This window comes from Mastomys coucha, unplaced genomic scaffold (assembly GCF_008632895.1).
Source record: "Mastomys coucha isolate ucsf_1 unplaced genomic scaffold, UCSF_Mcou_1 pScaffold14, whole genome shotgun sequence".
Classification (NCBI taxonomy): Eukaryota; Metazoa; Chordata; class Mammalia; order Rodentia; family Muridae; genus Mastomys; species Mastomys coucha.
The window spans coordinates 112,913,529-112,929,786 of NW_022196896.1; the positions used below are offsets into that span (position 1 = coordinate 112,913,529).

At 38.6% G+C, this 16,258-nt stretch overlaps 1 protein-coding gene across 5 annotated transcripts in view; it reads left to right on the forward strand.

The window, feature by feature from the left end:
• Gigyf2 (GRB10 interacting GYF protein 2) overlaps nt 1-16,258 on the forward strand; it is a 127,107-nt gene that overhangs the window by 47,141 nt on the left and 63,708 nt on the right. For 4 of the 5 annotated variants that reach the window (XM_031368289.1, XM_031368291.1, XM_031368292.1 and 1 more), the window contains 3 exons: nt 5,533-5,644; nt 11,114-11,225; nt 12,103-12,143. In XM_031368289.1, coding sequence (XP_031224149.1) covers nt 5,533-5,644; nt 11,114-11,225; nt 12,103-12,143 — 265 coding nt within the window. The remainder of the gene's footprint in view (nt 1-5,532; nt 5,645-11,113; nt 11,226-12,102; nt 12,144-16,258) is intronic. The other variant, XM_031368293.1, reaches the window with a different exon arrangement.

Consider the following 16,258-nt stretch of genomic DNA (forward strand, 5'->3'; position numbering starts at 1 on the left):
CTTGTTTGCTTACATGTGTGCACTCATTCCTTCTCTGTCTCTCCCTCTTTGTCTGTCCCTCCCCCGACTCCCACCCCTCATAGTAATGAGAAGAGAAAAGGAAAGTTAAAGAAAAGGAAATTAAAAACAAACCAGTTGCCCCATGTTGACTTAACTTCTGTCTAGGTACAGATACTTCACCCCCTACATACATATACATATTCATACATCCATATAAATACATACATGTATATTCAAATGCTTACATATACATGTATACTCATGTAATAGTAATGGGCTAGGACAATGGCTCATCAGGTGAATACCCTTGCTATATAAGCTTGTGACCTGACTTTGGTTCCTGGAATCTTTGTTTAAAATAGCAAAAAAATGTGTGCAATGCCTCACATCTATAATCTCAGCTTTCCTAAGGCCGAATAGGGGGAAGAGAAAGGAGAGCAATCAGACACTTTGAGGCCAGCTACTCTGGAGTTTGAAACACAACAGCAAAAGCAAGAGGGACAGAGACATGGTAAAGGGACCTACTGCCAGACCTGACAGCCTAGGTTTGATCCCTGAGGTCTACACGGTAGAAGAAAAGAATTGAATCCTTGCGTTATCTTTTGTCCTTTATGAGTAGGTAGTGGCACAGGCATACCTTGCACCTTTGTGCACACACACATAAAACTAAAAACAAATAATAAGATGTATTATCAAAATAAGTCTTAACAAGGTAGAATGCAATAATTGACTTCCTAAAGTTGTCCTTTTATGTCTATACATGCACTATGACACAGGCTTTCTCTGCCCCATCAAATAAATAGATAAATAATAAAAATATAAATCTGTAAGAAATGCTTAAACATAGAATAAAAACATAGAAAATGATATATAATGTAATAATAATAGAAAAGTCTTCATTCTTGTCCCCCTGTATGTACCCCTTTTCTTCACAGGAGGCAGTGTTAGCTGTGTGTGTGTGTGTGTGTTTGTGTGTGTGTGTATTTATTGAGACTAGGCCTCCATATTGTTTAAGTTAGTTTCCAACTTGTGGACTCAAGTGAGTTTTCTTCTGTGCAGGGATTACTTGTGGGCATCACTGTACCCAGTTATAGTATATTTTTCTAAGTAAATATGTATTTGCCTTTTTATGTAAATGGTATTATATATCGCTTATTATTTTGCCTTTCTGACAAAAGCTGGGTTTATTGAAAGAATTCTTTGCTCATTGGGGAAACAAAGGTTTCTGCTGTTTTGAGTTTGCTTTCTGTCCCTGTTGATGAAGTTACAGGTTCTTATCATTCATATTTCTCTTGTCTCTGATTTTTTTCTTTCATAGAGGTAGTCTTTACTGGCTTTTGTTATTTATATGAGTTCCTTATATTTTCAGGTCTGTTGGAGAAATTTTTGAAAATTCTTACTACACTTGTGATTTTTAAATGTAGCTTAAGGGGCCTGGAGAGATGGCTCAGTGGTTAAGAGCAGTGGCTGCTCTTCCAAAAGACCTGGGTTCAGTTCCCAGCACTCACATGGCAGCTCACACCTATAACTCCAGTTCCAGTGGATCTGACAGTCTCTCATACACATACATGCAGGAAAAACCCATGAAATAAAAGTAAATAAGCCATAAAGAAAAAAATATATAGCTTAAGCCAGTGAGCCTAGGGCAATGTGCTAGCCAAGCACTTGACCACTAAGCTGTATTCTAGCATGTTGTACTAATTTTATATTCCTTATGCAGTTTACTGGCATTATTTTGTGAACCTTCATGTTGAAGGGGTATTTATACTTACTGAAATTACAATATTTTTCTTAAAACTATTTTTAGATTTCTAGAGATAAAAGTATCCAGAAAAGCCAGATTGGGAAGATGTTTTACTCCTTGTTAAAAATCTTGCTGGACTTTGAATCAAAAGAATGAGTTGGGAAATCTCCCATAACATTTCTTTTTTTCCAAGACAGAGTTTCTCTTTATAGTCTGGCTGTACTACAACTTACCTTGTTAGAGCAGGGTGGTTTTGAACTCAGAGATCTGCCTGTCTCTGCTTCCTGAGTATTAGGATTAAAGGGGTGTGCCACCATTCCTGGCCCTATAATATTTCTTACAAAATCAGAATTTTGTAATTGGCTAAATGAATCATTGGGAAAATTTAAAAGATTGTTCAACAAATACTCTTGAAAACTGTTGGTTAATAGTAGTGAACCAGTAACTGGAAATGATTGAATGCTGACTTTAATTTTTAAAATATGGTTTAAATTAATGTCTCCTCATCTCTTAGGAAATAGAGAAGGCCTCCAAGCCCGTGCTATTTAAGGTAGCCATTATTGGTTAATATTTAGGGAGCTTCCATGTGTTGCCTTTATAAACAGTATTGCATTTAGTAATCTGTTTACTTATATTATCTCTTATGAGTATATGTTGTAGCAATATTGTGTTAAAAATGGACGAGCATTTAAAAACTACATGTGCATTTAAATGTATGTTGAATTTGTCTTTTAAAGAGATTAAATGTTGTTTGTATATTTTTTCTTTTCTTTTTTTCTTCTCTCTCTCTCTCTCCCCCCCCCCCCCCCCCCCCTTTTCCAGACAGGGTTTCTCTGTGTAGCCCTGGCTGTTGTGAAAATCACTCTGTAGACCAGGCTGTCCCCAAACTTAGAAATCCACCTGTCTCTGCCTCCCAAGTGCTGGGATTAAAGGTGTGCGCCACCACTGCCTGGCCCTTGTTTGTATCTTAGCAACAAAATATGAAAATCCATGTTTCTCTATTTTTATACATGATAAGTTGGCTTTTATACATATGTTGCATGGGATCCTGGTATACAAAATGCTGTTAGTATTGATCTTTCTTTTTAAAAAATATTATTTTTATGTCTGTGTTTTGAATTGCATATCTGTCTGTACATGATACATGTACCTAGTATCCATAGAGGGCAGAAGAGGGTACCTGGTCCCCTGAAACTGGTGAGCTACCATTTGGTTTCTGGGAATCCAGATCCTCTGCCCAGAGCAGCATGTGCTTTTAACCACTGAACTGCCTCTTACCCTGCCTCCCCCCACGCCCCCCCCACTCCTTTTTTTAAGTCTTACAATATATATTGATTGAGATTTTGGGACTTCACAGTCTTGCTTAGTTTTTGTAATGCCAAGAGGCATATTTGGTAGTTCACTGGTATTTTAAACAAAAGGTAAGTTAATGTGTATGTGTTTCAACAATTTTTTATTAGATTTTACTATAATACAGCTTGAAATTGGTTAGGTATTTTCTCTTAACTTTTAGTTTTCTATTTTATTGTATGTTTTTTGAAGTTACCTGACTATATGAAAAAACAACATTTTTACATTGATAGTTTCTAAAAGTTACTTGAACAAATTACAGTTAACAAAATTGAGAGAAAGATAAGTGATAAGGAGAAAATGATCCACATATTAAAAATTAAATAATGAAGATAGTTTTAACAAGGTGCATGTTCTTTAAAAGAGGGTAGTATAGATATGGTTTTAATTGATTAGAATTTAAGAACACCTAGGTCTAAACTAGGATTGAGTTTTATAACCTTGGATAATATTAGGAATTGAACCCAGGGGGCTTATGTATGGTGGCCACACACTGTACCACTGGCCCACATCCCAGCTTCCCCTTTTTTAAAAGCTTGAGGGTAGGCTGGGCAGTGGTGACTCACGCCTTTAATCCCAGCACTTGGGAGGCAGAGGCAGGCGGATTTCTGATTTTGAGGCCAGCCTGGTCTACAGAGTGAGTTCTAGGACAGCCAGGGGTACACAGAGAAACCCTGTCTCAAAACAAAACAAAACAAAACAAAAAAAAGCTTGAGGTAGGATTTTACCAAGTTGAAACTGACCTGGAACTTGAGGCTGCCTATCCAGGCCTCAACCTTGCAATCCTCCTGAGGTCTGGGATTACTAACATGTACTTCCTCACCCAGCCTAAAGTTTACATTTTACTCCCTTGCCTGGCGGGCTGGTAACTGCAGCCATATCCAAGATTCCTTTCTTCATTGTATTATACCTGTGCACATCTGTGCAAATGGATACTAAATTCTAGGTGTACAAGGTTCAGTTAATCTGTTAAAATATTTTTGTTTAAATCTTCTTGCAAAATTCTCTTATATACTTATTGTTACCTTTTCCTAAGCCTCTTAATTTATTCAGGTGTATTGACAAACATGTTTTAAAATTCCTGTCCATCTCCTTTCCCTGTGGCTACCCACTTCCTACTCTATTGTGCTTGATTATATTCCATATTGGCTCTGGGTGCAATGCAGGGTTTGTACCAAATGATTGTGATCTTATACACATGTACACTCACCCAAGGACACATTAATCACGATTTGCACACACATGCACACATAAGCATATTTCACATGATTGACCTCATAGAGGTTTTTACTTGACATTTTCCCATTCTAGCAAGTACTTCTTGGGGTTATTACTCCATATTGTTGAGAACAGTCAGGCAGAAAGAGCATCTTTACTTTTTATATTACTTCGCTTAAGACTTTTTTTTTTTTTGGTTTTTCGAGACAGGGTTTCTCTGTGTAGCCCTGACTATCCTGGAACTCACTCTGTAGACCAGGCTGGCCTCAAACTCGAAAATCCACCTGCCTTTGCCCCCCAAGTGCTGGGATTAAAGGCGTGCAGCCCCACTGCCCAACTGCTTAAGACCTTTTTGGGGTTTTTTGTTTGTTTGTTTTTTGTTTGGTTTGGTTTGGTTTTTCGAGACAGGGTTTCTCTGTATAGCCCTGGCTGTCCTGGAACTCACTCTGAGACCAGGCTGTGTAGCCCTGGCTGTCCTGGAACTCACTCTGAGACCAGGCTGGCCTCAAACTAGAAAATCCACCTGCCTCTGCCTCCCAAGTGCTGGGATTAAAGGCGTGCAGCACCACTGCCCAACTGCTTAAGACCTTTTAATGGCAGTCTTTTCTCCTGTCATAAGTTAAAGAGACTTAAATGCCATTCAAAAATGAAATGTAATCACTTTATTATAATGAACTCACTAAAACCTCCCACAGCTAGATTGTGATAGCCATCCAATCTTGTCCAGCTCCAAGCTCCATCCATCTCTATACAGTTAGAATGGATACTCTTAAAAAGTGCCAATTTAACCTAGCCTCCTTTACAAAACTTTCTCTGCTCTGTTTATTTTGTCTGCATCTGGATATGTGAATACATTTAGTTTGTTTTCTTATGTAGTATCTCCTCAACAAGCCTATCTTTGTGTAACACGTTGGTGTCAACTTGCCTGATTGGAAAAGTCAATTTGAAATCATCTTAAGGCCAGCCTGGTCTACATAACAGGTTCCAAGGCAGGCAGTACTACATAGTGAGACTCTGTCAAAGATAGGAAGAAAGAAATTGTCAGAAAACTAGATTTGAATGTGTTGTAAAGTTACAGTTTCCCAATGCTTATAGTAATTAGATACTATTGCATTTATAGGTGCAGTGGGAGGTGGGGAGAAACAATATGTAGTTTTGTGTGTTTTATCCATTTTTCTTTTGTTTCCTTTATTTTTATTTTTATTTTTATTTTTTGGCAGAGAAACTTTTCCATGTCTGTAAATAGTGCCGCTGTCCTGCGATTGACAGGACGAGGAGGAGGAGGAACAGTGGTGGGGGCTCCTAGAGGTCGAAGTTCTTCAAGAGGGCGAGGTGAGCTATGTGAAAAAATAATCCCGGAAGAGGAGCAGGAGGCTAGGGAATCAGTGAATACTTCAATGCCTGATTGAAAGATGAAACCAACTGCTCTTTGATGTTGACTGCAAATGCCTGAACATTTATTTTCTGCAACATTTCTGAGATGCCTTCTCTACTGCCCTTGCTTTGGAGTGGAATTTGTTTCTAGCTGTATAGGCTGAAGCAAGAAGGAGTGAGATAGTCCCAGTTAAGTTTTAAAGAGCAATTATTCTTCCTATTCTTCATCCCTAACATTTTGTGCGTTGGAGCTTGAGCATCCTGAAGGTTATGGTTACTCGAGGCACCAGTATCCCTGTGGAACTCTCAGCAGTATAGCATTTCTTTTCAAGGGCCACATCCCACATTACCATAGCCAGAAGGAATTTAGTGAGAAATACCTCGGGGGCTAGGCCTCTTAGCAGGCAGAGCAAAATATAAGCAGGGAGCATCCACTGGCATGATGTGTAGTTTTATGAACTTATGTCTTTTCTTAGAAAGAGTTTCTGATTTGCTTGGTTTTTGTCATTCCCTTTTTGCATTCATTGGCTTTCTGTTAAAAATAATTCTTGATGTTTATAGTACATATTCTTCCTTCAGCATTAAATGGTATGTGGGCTGAATCATAACATTAGTCCAAACATATGCTGTAATTTTTCTCTAAGAGTTGTCTTAGAGGTAGAATTGGTTGTCAGGAGTGGACAACAGGATTGCCTCCACATTATATGTGGGTATGATTATGAATGTGGAATACCTATTTTTTTTCAATTTTATTTATTAAAAAATCCTGAAAGCCTAGTGAATAATTTATACACGTTTGTGTTTTTTTTTTTAATGTGGAGAATATATTGCTTTTCTTTGACTGTGACTTCTCTGTAGGTTTGTGAACAAGGAAGAAGCTAACTACAGCTTTCCTTCTCCCCTTGTACAACCAGTCTTTTTTCCCTTTTCCTTGTAATTTTTAAAAATATTTTTAAAAGAATTATTTTATTTTATGTATATGAATACACTGTAGCTGTCTTCAGACACACCAGAAGAGGGCATCTCATTACAGATGGTTGTGAGCCACTATATGGTTGCTGGTAATTGAACTCAAGACCCCTGGAAGAGCAGTCAGTGCTCTTAACCGCTGAGCTATCTCTCCAGCTTTTCTTTGTAATTTGTTTTTGTTTATAGCAGTATTTTCTTTTTAAGATTTATTTTATTTATATGATTATACTGTAGCTGTCTTCAGACACACCAGAAGAGGGCATCAGATCCCTTTACAGGTGGTTGTGAGTTACCATATGGTTGCTGGGAATTGAACTCAGGACCTCTAGAAGAGCAGTCAGTGCTCTTAACTGCTGAGCCTTCTTTTCAGCCTCTAGAGCAGTAGTTTTTAACCTGAATATTATTGTAGACTTCAAAGAAACAGCATTGCCATAGACATTGAGTTGGTGAGAGCTAGGCATGTCTGCATCATAAGCCATGCCCATGTGCTCATTGTTTGGGGTCTGTGCATATTGGTATATGCCAATGTTTTGGAGATGGGACTTGACTGGTCATGGGTCTGGTTTCCCTGTGGACATTTCCTTTGCTTTCCTCTTGTGGGAGGTGGTGAGAAGAAGTTTAATTCTGAAAGCTTTGCTTCCTGTGCCCTTCAGGTCAAGCCAGAGAAAAATTTCCTTAATCAAGAGTGCAGACCACACACATCCTCCACCTGCTCTCTGTAGGCCTTAGAAAAACCTTACGTATTTAAAAGGGAGCAGATCTGGGTGTGGTAATCAATCCCAGCACTTGGTGGGTGCTGTCAGGAGGGTCAGGAGTTCAGGCCCAAATTTTAGTTATGTTGACAGTTTAAGGCTAGCCTAAGCTACATTAGGCACCCCGTAGAGCATCAACAACTAAGCTGTGGCCCCCAGCCTAACAAATACAGAGCAATAGCAGGCAGAAACAAGTTAGGGATCGAGGAGTTGTCTTTTTTTTGTTGTTTGTTTCTTTGAAGTAAGAGTTTTTGTAATCAGAACTTACATAAAGCCTAGATGCTGTGACATACAAGTAAATTAGTATGCTCTTGCTGAAGGGTACAGAACTAGTCAAACGGATGCTCTCAGCTATAGTTACAGTGGCCTGTAATGCTTGTGTCTTTGGGTTTTCTGTTAAGACAACAAGGGGCTATGTAATACTGAGTTATCTTTCTTTTTTCTGTGATCTGGATGTTAGAAAAAATCCATATGCTGTCGATTGCACTGGTGGCATTGTTAGAAGGAAGCATATTTTATCTTAAAGAATAGGGTGAGCTCTCAGGTTTTAGTCCTTCAAGTTGAAAAGGCTGATCCACATGTTTTCCTGCTTGTTCTGGTGCATGGGAACCACATTTATAGATGACTTAAATGTGGAAAGATCTAGAGTCTGGTTTCTCTAATGCTGACTTAGCAGTAAAGCTTCCACCACACAAGCAGGACTGGAGCTAGTCAGAGTTGCAAAACCCACTATGTGTGTTTTTCTTGATCCACCTTCTCTCACCCCCCTTCCGCCAGTCACCCAAGAGCTATTCTTTAAATTCATCTATTTCAAGACTAAAATGGGTTTTTCAAAGTGGTTCTACAGAATAGGTTTTCCTGAGAATGTTTGTTCATTTTTGTTTTTTTGAGCAGGGTTTCTCCGTGTAGCCTCTGTGGCTGTCCTAGAATTTACTCTGGAGACTGGGCTGGCTAGACCTCAAGAGGTTCACTTGCCCCTGCTTCCCAAGTGCTGCAGTGAATACTAGTTTTAAAAATTACATTTAAGTGTGGGGTGTGGGAATGTGTATTTGAGTATAGGTGCTGTCAGAGGCCAGGAGAGGGTACGGGATCCTCTATAGTTGGAATTAAAGCAGTTGTGGTCATACGGTGTGGGTATTGGGTGCTGTTAACTGGTGGGCCATTTATCCAGTCAGGACAAAATTAATGTTGACAAAGGAGAGGATTTTCTTCCTCATCCTAAAGGCACTGTTGTGGAAGAATATTTTCATGTTAGAGTAGTTACTGTTAAATTATTTTAAGATTTTATTTTATTTATTTATTTATTTTTGAGACAGTTTCTCTGTATAGCCCTGGCTGTCCTGGAACTCACTCTGTAGACCAGGTTGGCCTCGAACTCAGAAATCGGCCTGCCTCTGCCTCCCAAGTGCTGGGATTAAAGGCGTGCGCCACCACTGCCCGGCTATTTTAGGATTTTAAATAAAATGTATACATATTCTGAAGGTAGGGCACAGGGAAAGCTACTTAAACTGTAAGTTTGACTTTAGGTTGACTTAGAGTGATGAACCTGGAAGGTAACTGTGTGATTATTATAGTTGAACTGTAGTTTTCACTTTTATTTTATAGACAAAGTAGATATTTAGTCTAGTCAAGAATATCCTAAGATTACTCCTATTCTGTATGTGTATATATACACACACACACACACACACATGTATATATATTTTTTCTCCAGTATTTTGTAAGAGTCATAGAAGTATACCTGTAATCTGAGTCAGTTCCTGATAGATTATGATGACATGTAGAAGAAATACATGAATGTTTGAAGTTACTTGCTTCGTTGGCTGCCTCATTCAGAATCTATTATTTTCAGATTAGAAGTGTATTTTTGTGGCAGAGCTTTTGCCTAGCATTTGCAGTGTGCTCGATTTGGTACCCAGCACCATACACAGAATAAAGCTCTATCATTCTCTTCTGGTCATTTTGATCTTTGGGAGAAGTTAAGTTTGGGAGAGCTGCTAAGGTTTTTTTTGTTATAAATGCTCCCCAGACTCCTATGCCTCCTCCCATTTCCTCATCTGTGTCAGTACTGTTCATATGATCATTGAGAAACTACAGAATGTCCAAAGCTGTGTTTGCATATGTATCCTTCATGCTTAGTGAACAGCAGTGTGGACAAAATCAGTCTCTCTCCCCCTCCCTCTCCATCCACACACACACACACACACACACACACACACACACACACACACTTCTTGAGTATGCTTTTGCCAGCACAGGTCTGAGTTAACTTCAGTGCCTTATTTCTGTGGATTTGTATTGTTCTAGGTTGTTTTATCAGAATTTATTTAGCCAACCATTACTAGGGTCTTTCTAGTGTTTTGAAGGTCAACTGTTTCCATACACAGATGTGTATGTATGTATGTATGTATGTATGTATGTATGTAGATATAGTCATGCCTTATTTAACAAGATATGAGCCTCATTAGGTAATTTTATTTTTATTGATATGTGAACATTACAATTTATAGAGGCTTATATTTTAGGTTATTTACTTGACTTGGCCTCTTGATACAGTTAAGAGACAACGATTACAAGGTATTTGCAGCTGCTTGTGGTATAAATGGGATATTATTTTATAGTATATCCTCAAATAAATAACTGTTCATTGTCACAGTCACATATTGTGTACTACTTGCTGTCAAATAGGCCATGTTTTTATGTGACTGGCAGTTCAGTGGATTTCTTTAGACCAGGAGCATCACAAATAAGGAGTCTCTAGTTCTTCAGAGTTTTCAGCTCCATTAGAGCTTAGTTGAACAGTTAGTGGTTATAGTGAGTCTTATCACTGGTTAAAACTATATGCATGCATGATGGTTTACATACTTGTGAGTGCCTCCCTCTCCTTCCCTTTTGTTCTTTTTCTTCTTTCCCTTTCTGTCCTTTTTCATCTTTCTTAGGCTTTTTGACTCATTCTTGATGTAACACAGGATGGATGGCTTTGAGCTTTCAGTTCTTTGCTTCAGCCCCAGATGCTGAGATTATAGGCATGTTCCACCCCAGTTGACTCTGTAAAGGTATTTCTAAGGGGATAAATTTTTGAGCAGAGTCATAAGTTGATAGTTAACCAGATGGCCTTCATTAGAAGCATGCTTACATTTGATTGGCAAAGCCTCTAAGTCCCTATACTCCAGCCACTCTGTGGATTGACTTTAGTGTTGCTAATTTTTCTTACCTCAGTGAAGGATTCTTTTTATCCTGTAAGAATGTAGTTCACAATCCTACAGTTGTTCAATTCACTTCTGCTATTTTTTTTTTTCTGGAACTGGATAAAGGAATTTTATTGTGCTTGACACTTTCTACTATAGTTTTTCTCTAGAAATTCCCCATGTTAATATTTCCCCAGCAGTTATTGAAAATAATCCATTAAAACATTCGATTTATAATGGTTAATGGACTTCTTAGAATTCCACTGTCGACCTTGTCACTGATGAGCTTCCTGTTGATGCTGTTTATTGTTCAGGTCTGGGATTCCTTCAGGTTTATTTTTTTCATACCACAGTTCAGCTCTATCAGAGCCATTATAGGCCTTGCTAAATACTTAAATATGGCTGTCTTGAAGTGTACAGAGAGGCAGAACTTCATAGAGATTAACCTTCAGTGTTGAACATATTTGTTGGATGTTGGTTTCTAACTATTTCCCCTCCCCCTGTTTTCTTATTTTCAGGCAGAGGTAGAGGTGAATGTGGTTTCTACCAAAGAAGTTTTGATGAAGTAGAGGGTGTGTTTGGGCGAGGAGGTGGCAGGGAAATGCATAGATCACAGAGCTGGGAAGAAAGGTAACTAAAGTATTGAGATTGTAATGTAACCATTTGTTGATCTATAAAACTCACCCCAGTGGTATTCCATAGGACTTGCCTGCAGTGCCAGTTATTTGGCAGTCTGAGGAAGGAGATTCTGGAGTACCGGCTATCCTGCACAATTTAGCAAACTCCTGAACTCAGAATAAAAATGGAAAAAAATGGCTAGGATTCTAACCCATTGGTAGCTCTCTGGGGAGGTTCAGCCCTCAGTACTCCAAACAAAAGAAAGCACACTGCGTTCCTTTCACGAGCGGTACAGGGTTGCATGTTCCTGTGATCCTAACACTTGGGAGGAGTTCCAGACCAAATGGGCTGCATGGTGTGACCTAGAGAATCACAGAGATTGGGTGGGAGTCGTCTCTTCTCTAGGCCCTGGCCTTCCTTCAAGAAAGAACATTTTGAAAACACAGAACTTACCCTTTTCTGCTTTTTCTGAAATTTCTGTACAATAAAATATAATATATAATTATTACAGTTAAGGATGAGCATTGATTTCAAAATACAGGTAGAAAGGTTAAGGTTGTAACAGTGGTAGGTAGCTGTCTTGCTCAGCACCCCGAGGTTTAGTACTCAGGACCACAAACAGGCAAAACAACAATGTGGGAAAATATTGCCAAGGTAGTATATATAATATACTCTATCATGTTTCCAGCTAAAATAATAATATTCTAGTCATTAGGAGCTAAGTTTTGGTAGGTGGCCAGGTGGATTTTTTGTTCTCATCATTGTTTTCTTGCATTTTCTAAATACTAACTGACAGAACTGCTGCTAAAGGGACTGCAGGAGAGGAGTATCATGGTAGGAAATCTGTGTTGTTTTTAAGGTGTTTTTGAAATTTATTTTGTCTTTTTAGGGGTGACAGGCGCTTTGAAAAACCAGGAAGAAAAGATGTAGGTAAGGATCTTACTGTTTTGAAATGCTTCCTGCACTCTCCTAGTACTAGTGCTAACAAGGCCCATTCAGAAGGATAAATTTAGCACAGATTAACTGTTACATGCATGGATGTAGATGCATGTAGCTCCAGTAGATGGAGCTGTAACACTGATTTAGAGTCTTGTGGGTGAGACCAAGAGTGATGGATACAAACCATTAAGTTGTACTTGACTCCGTGTTTTAGGGTTGTGTTTCTGCAAGGCATGTCTTTTTCATTAAGGCTCTTTGTGCGATTGGAGTTTCAAATCAGGAACAAATTTGATTACTCAGTTGTTATCATGGAAAGTATCTCCCAGGTAAGAATAGGGAGGGTGTGTGGCTTTCGTTTGAGGTGGCCAAGGCTAAGACTGACTATTCTTACTTTAGTCAATGATTGGACCATTTCTTTTATTGTGTATGTATGCAGGATATGTATATGAGGTGGGGACACAGTCACACTATGCCATGCCTGTGAAGGCTGTGGAATTGGTGCTGTCACACCTTCATATGGGTTCTGGGGCTCAAACTCAGCAGCATCTTTACTTGCAGGCCATCTCACCAGCCTGGCTGTCTTCTTTTTGTATATATATTTTCCTTGTGAATGTTTATGATAACTTAGTCAATTTGTAATGTTAAGATGGGCTTTCTGACTGATAAATTGGTGGTCTATATTAATTTTTGGTGGAAAAAAAATGCCAGTTTACAGTATCGGTACAGAGTTGGAATTTTTTAGTTTCTATATTCCTTCAAATACCAAAAATATTTTACAGTGTGGTTATATCTGATAGTGATTATCTTGTCTCATCAGCATGCTAACTCTACAAACGCTGATCACAGACTAAATTGAATGTACATGGCTTTGAACACAAGGAAGTTAGAATGAATATGTTAGAATGATCAGTTTAATTTCACTGTTTCACATGCAAACCTCACTGGAACATATTGGTGATTTAAAGTCTTTATTCATTAACATGCCATTGGAAATTCTTGGGTCTCATTATTGAAATGACATTAAATGAGTGTTGCATGAAGAAATGTGGATTTACCATTGGAGGCCAAGGCATTTGAAACCTTTATGCTGATTGCATTAAAAGACATTGGTGTTCAGATAGGAGACTAAACTGTGGGCCGGGCAGAGCTTGGGGGTTTGCAAGGTCACTACAAATACTGGCTTACAGATATGACCAAGAAAGAAGGCTTGGCCTGCTTGAATTTCAGAGTCTGAATAATGGGTTCAAGGATGTGTTAAACACATTTTTTTAAGTTAACTAATTAATTAATTTGTTATTGTTTTTCTTTTTTTCTTTTTTTAAAATTTATTTTATTTATGTGAGTACAGTGTAGCTGTCTTCAGACACACCAGAAAAGGGCATCCGATGTCATTACAGATGGTTGTGAGCCACCGTGTGGTCACTGGGATTTGAACCCAGGACCTTTGGAAGAGCAGTCAGTGCTCTTAACCGCTGAGCCATCTCTCCAGCCCTGTTATTGTTTTTCAAGACAGGGTTTCTTTGTGTAGCCGTGGCTGTCCTGGCACTTACTTTGTAGATCAGACTGGCCTTGAATTTACAGAGATCTGCCTGCTTCTGCCTCCCAAGCTCTAGAATTAAAGGTGTTTCTGGCAGCTAAACATGTTCTTAAAATGATGTAACAGTTTCTGCAATTATGGGGAGGCTTGGGAAGTAATGTGTTTTCGTGGTGAGATTAGCTTTATTGTTGCTGTTTTTGCAGAATCTCATCATATAAATCTTATCAGTTTTCCTAACCAGCCTGTATTCTAAACAGTGAAGATATTTTGTAGTACTCTATGCATGCCTTTGATAAGGTGAGTCCCAAGTGGGTGCAGTGTTGATGAGTTTAATCATAGCAATTGGAGAGAAAGCGGCTGACAGATCACTTTTAAGTCCAGCCCTAGCCTAGTCTCCCCCAGACCTCCCACACCCCAACACAACAACAACAAAAGAGAAAAGGTGAATGCATAAGAACTCTGAGACAAAGTTTGTTACTGAGCCTGCGATTGTGGTCAGACTGGCTAGCCAGCAAGTTCCTAGAGTCGTCTTTTCCTGTTTCTTGTCCTGCCTGGTTCTGGGGTTACAGGTACATGGAGATATATATCTCTTTCTTCTTTACATGGAGTGTAAGATTGAACTTAGGTCCTTGTGCTTATATATAGTAGGTACTCTTACCCACTGAGTCATCTTCCCAGCCTCAACTTGTTCCTTTTAAAGTTAGAGAAAAGTCATACTATATTATTTATTTATTTGTTTGTTTCTTTATTTGTTTATTTATTTAGATATGATGGTAGTTGGGTGAGGGTGGGATGAGATCAAACCTCAGGACCTTGTGGAGACTAGGACAGTGGTCTGGCATTGAGCCACAGACCTAGCACACGTGAAGATAAATGGGTAGAATTACAATCTTCTGGGTAAGAATCATGGCTTACCCCTGTGGATGTCAGTGGGAGAATAAATAGGTGGAAAAAGGCCTGTATCATTAGTTTATAAGTTCTATTCAAAAGGAATTGATTGCTGCAGAGGAGAGATAAGGTTCCTGTGATCATCTTGTAGTATGCTTTTGTGAGAGTGCAATGAAATTTATCATTAAATACAAATAATCCTCATGACATCAGTAGGCTCAGCCAACCAAGTATGACACATTGTGAATCATATGTGAAGTGTCTGGAAGTAGCACAGAACTCCTGGTAAATTCACTGGCGTGGATACCTGTCAGGTTGGATTGCAAGGTACAATATGCCTTTGGTGTGAAGTACTTGGTATGAAGACATTGATGATATTGTTGTCACAGATTTTTTCCCTGGCATCTAGTAGTATATACTTTTCAAGCATAAATCTAAGCTGAAGATTTTTGGTAACTGCTTGTTTTCAGTTTGTTAAAACTGTCATGTGTTGTTAATGGTTTCCCAGAGTGGCTTTGGCTGTTGAATGGTCTTCGTTGTTGAGTATATTAGTTCTTAATGATCTCCTCCTTTCTTCCATTTCTATTCCATATTCCTGAGGGGTTAATGGTCTCTCTGCAGAAAACCTAATCCTAGGAACTATGAGTCTTTGAAATAAATGAAAGAATTACAGACAATATTCCCAGAATCTTTCTGGTTTTGAATAGTGATTTTGGATTACATTTCTTATAAAAGTTTTTATTTCATATATATGAATGTTTTGCCTGCATGAATTTCTGTGCACCATATATGTGCCTATTGCCTGTGGAGGCCAGAGAGTTCAGATCACCTGAAACTGGAATTAAAGAGCTGATTGTGAACTGCCATGTGGATACTGGGAATCAAACTAGGGCCCTGTGAAAGAGCAGCTCTTATAACCACAGTGCCATCTCTCCAACCCCTACCAACTAAACATTTGCTTTTGGTGTGTGGTGAAGAAGTTGTACTTAATTTTCAGATGTCATATTTTGTCTGACTAGTAATTACAGAAGCATATTTATCTGATTTAATTGGAAAACATGAAGCTTGTAGAGAGATTTAGGTTTCAAGTCTCTTAATGTATTCACGGTCTCCTCAGACAGCTTGATTAAAATTGAAATCTGTGTAAGTGTTCTTTAGGAAGGAGCATTCAGAGGAGTTTCATATACAGTTTATTTTCACAGATCAGGTTAATGTCGTTAATAGGAATTTCTGCTCTTTATCAGCAGTCTTAAGTTGGTCTGCCTGCCATGGAAGATTGTATGCCTCCATTTTTCAATAATCAAATTTTATAATAAAAAAGTTCTCTGTTCTTAATAGTCTTCTGCTATTGCCATTCTTAGGGCACTTGAACTTTTTTTTTTGTTTTTATTTTTCTTTTTTTTTCCTTTTTTTAAAAGATTTATTTATTTATTTTATGATTGGGTACACTGTAGCTGAACAGATAGTTGTGAGCCACCATGTGGTTGTCAGGACCTGAACTCAGGACCTTCGGAAGAGCAGTCAGTGCTCCCACCTGCTGAACCACCTCACCAGTCCTGTTTTTGTTTTTCTTATCTTTCTGTCAAAGAGTAGAAAAATGTGACTTGCTGCTGTCTGTAACATTTACTGTTACATAGTCTATATTTCAGGATGATTGTGCCAGCTCATCGACTGCAGTGAA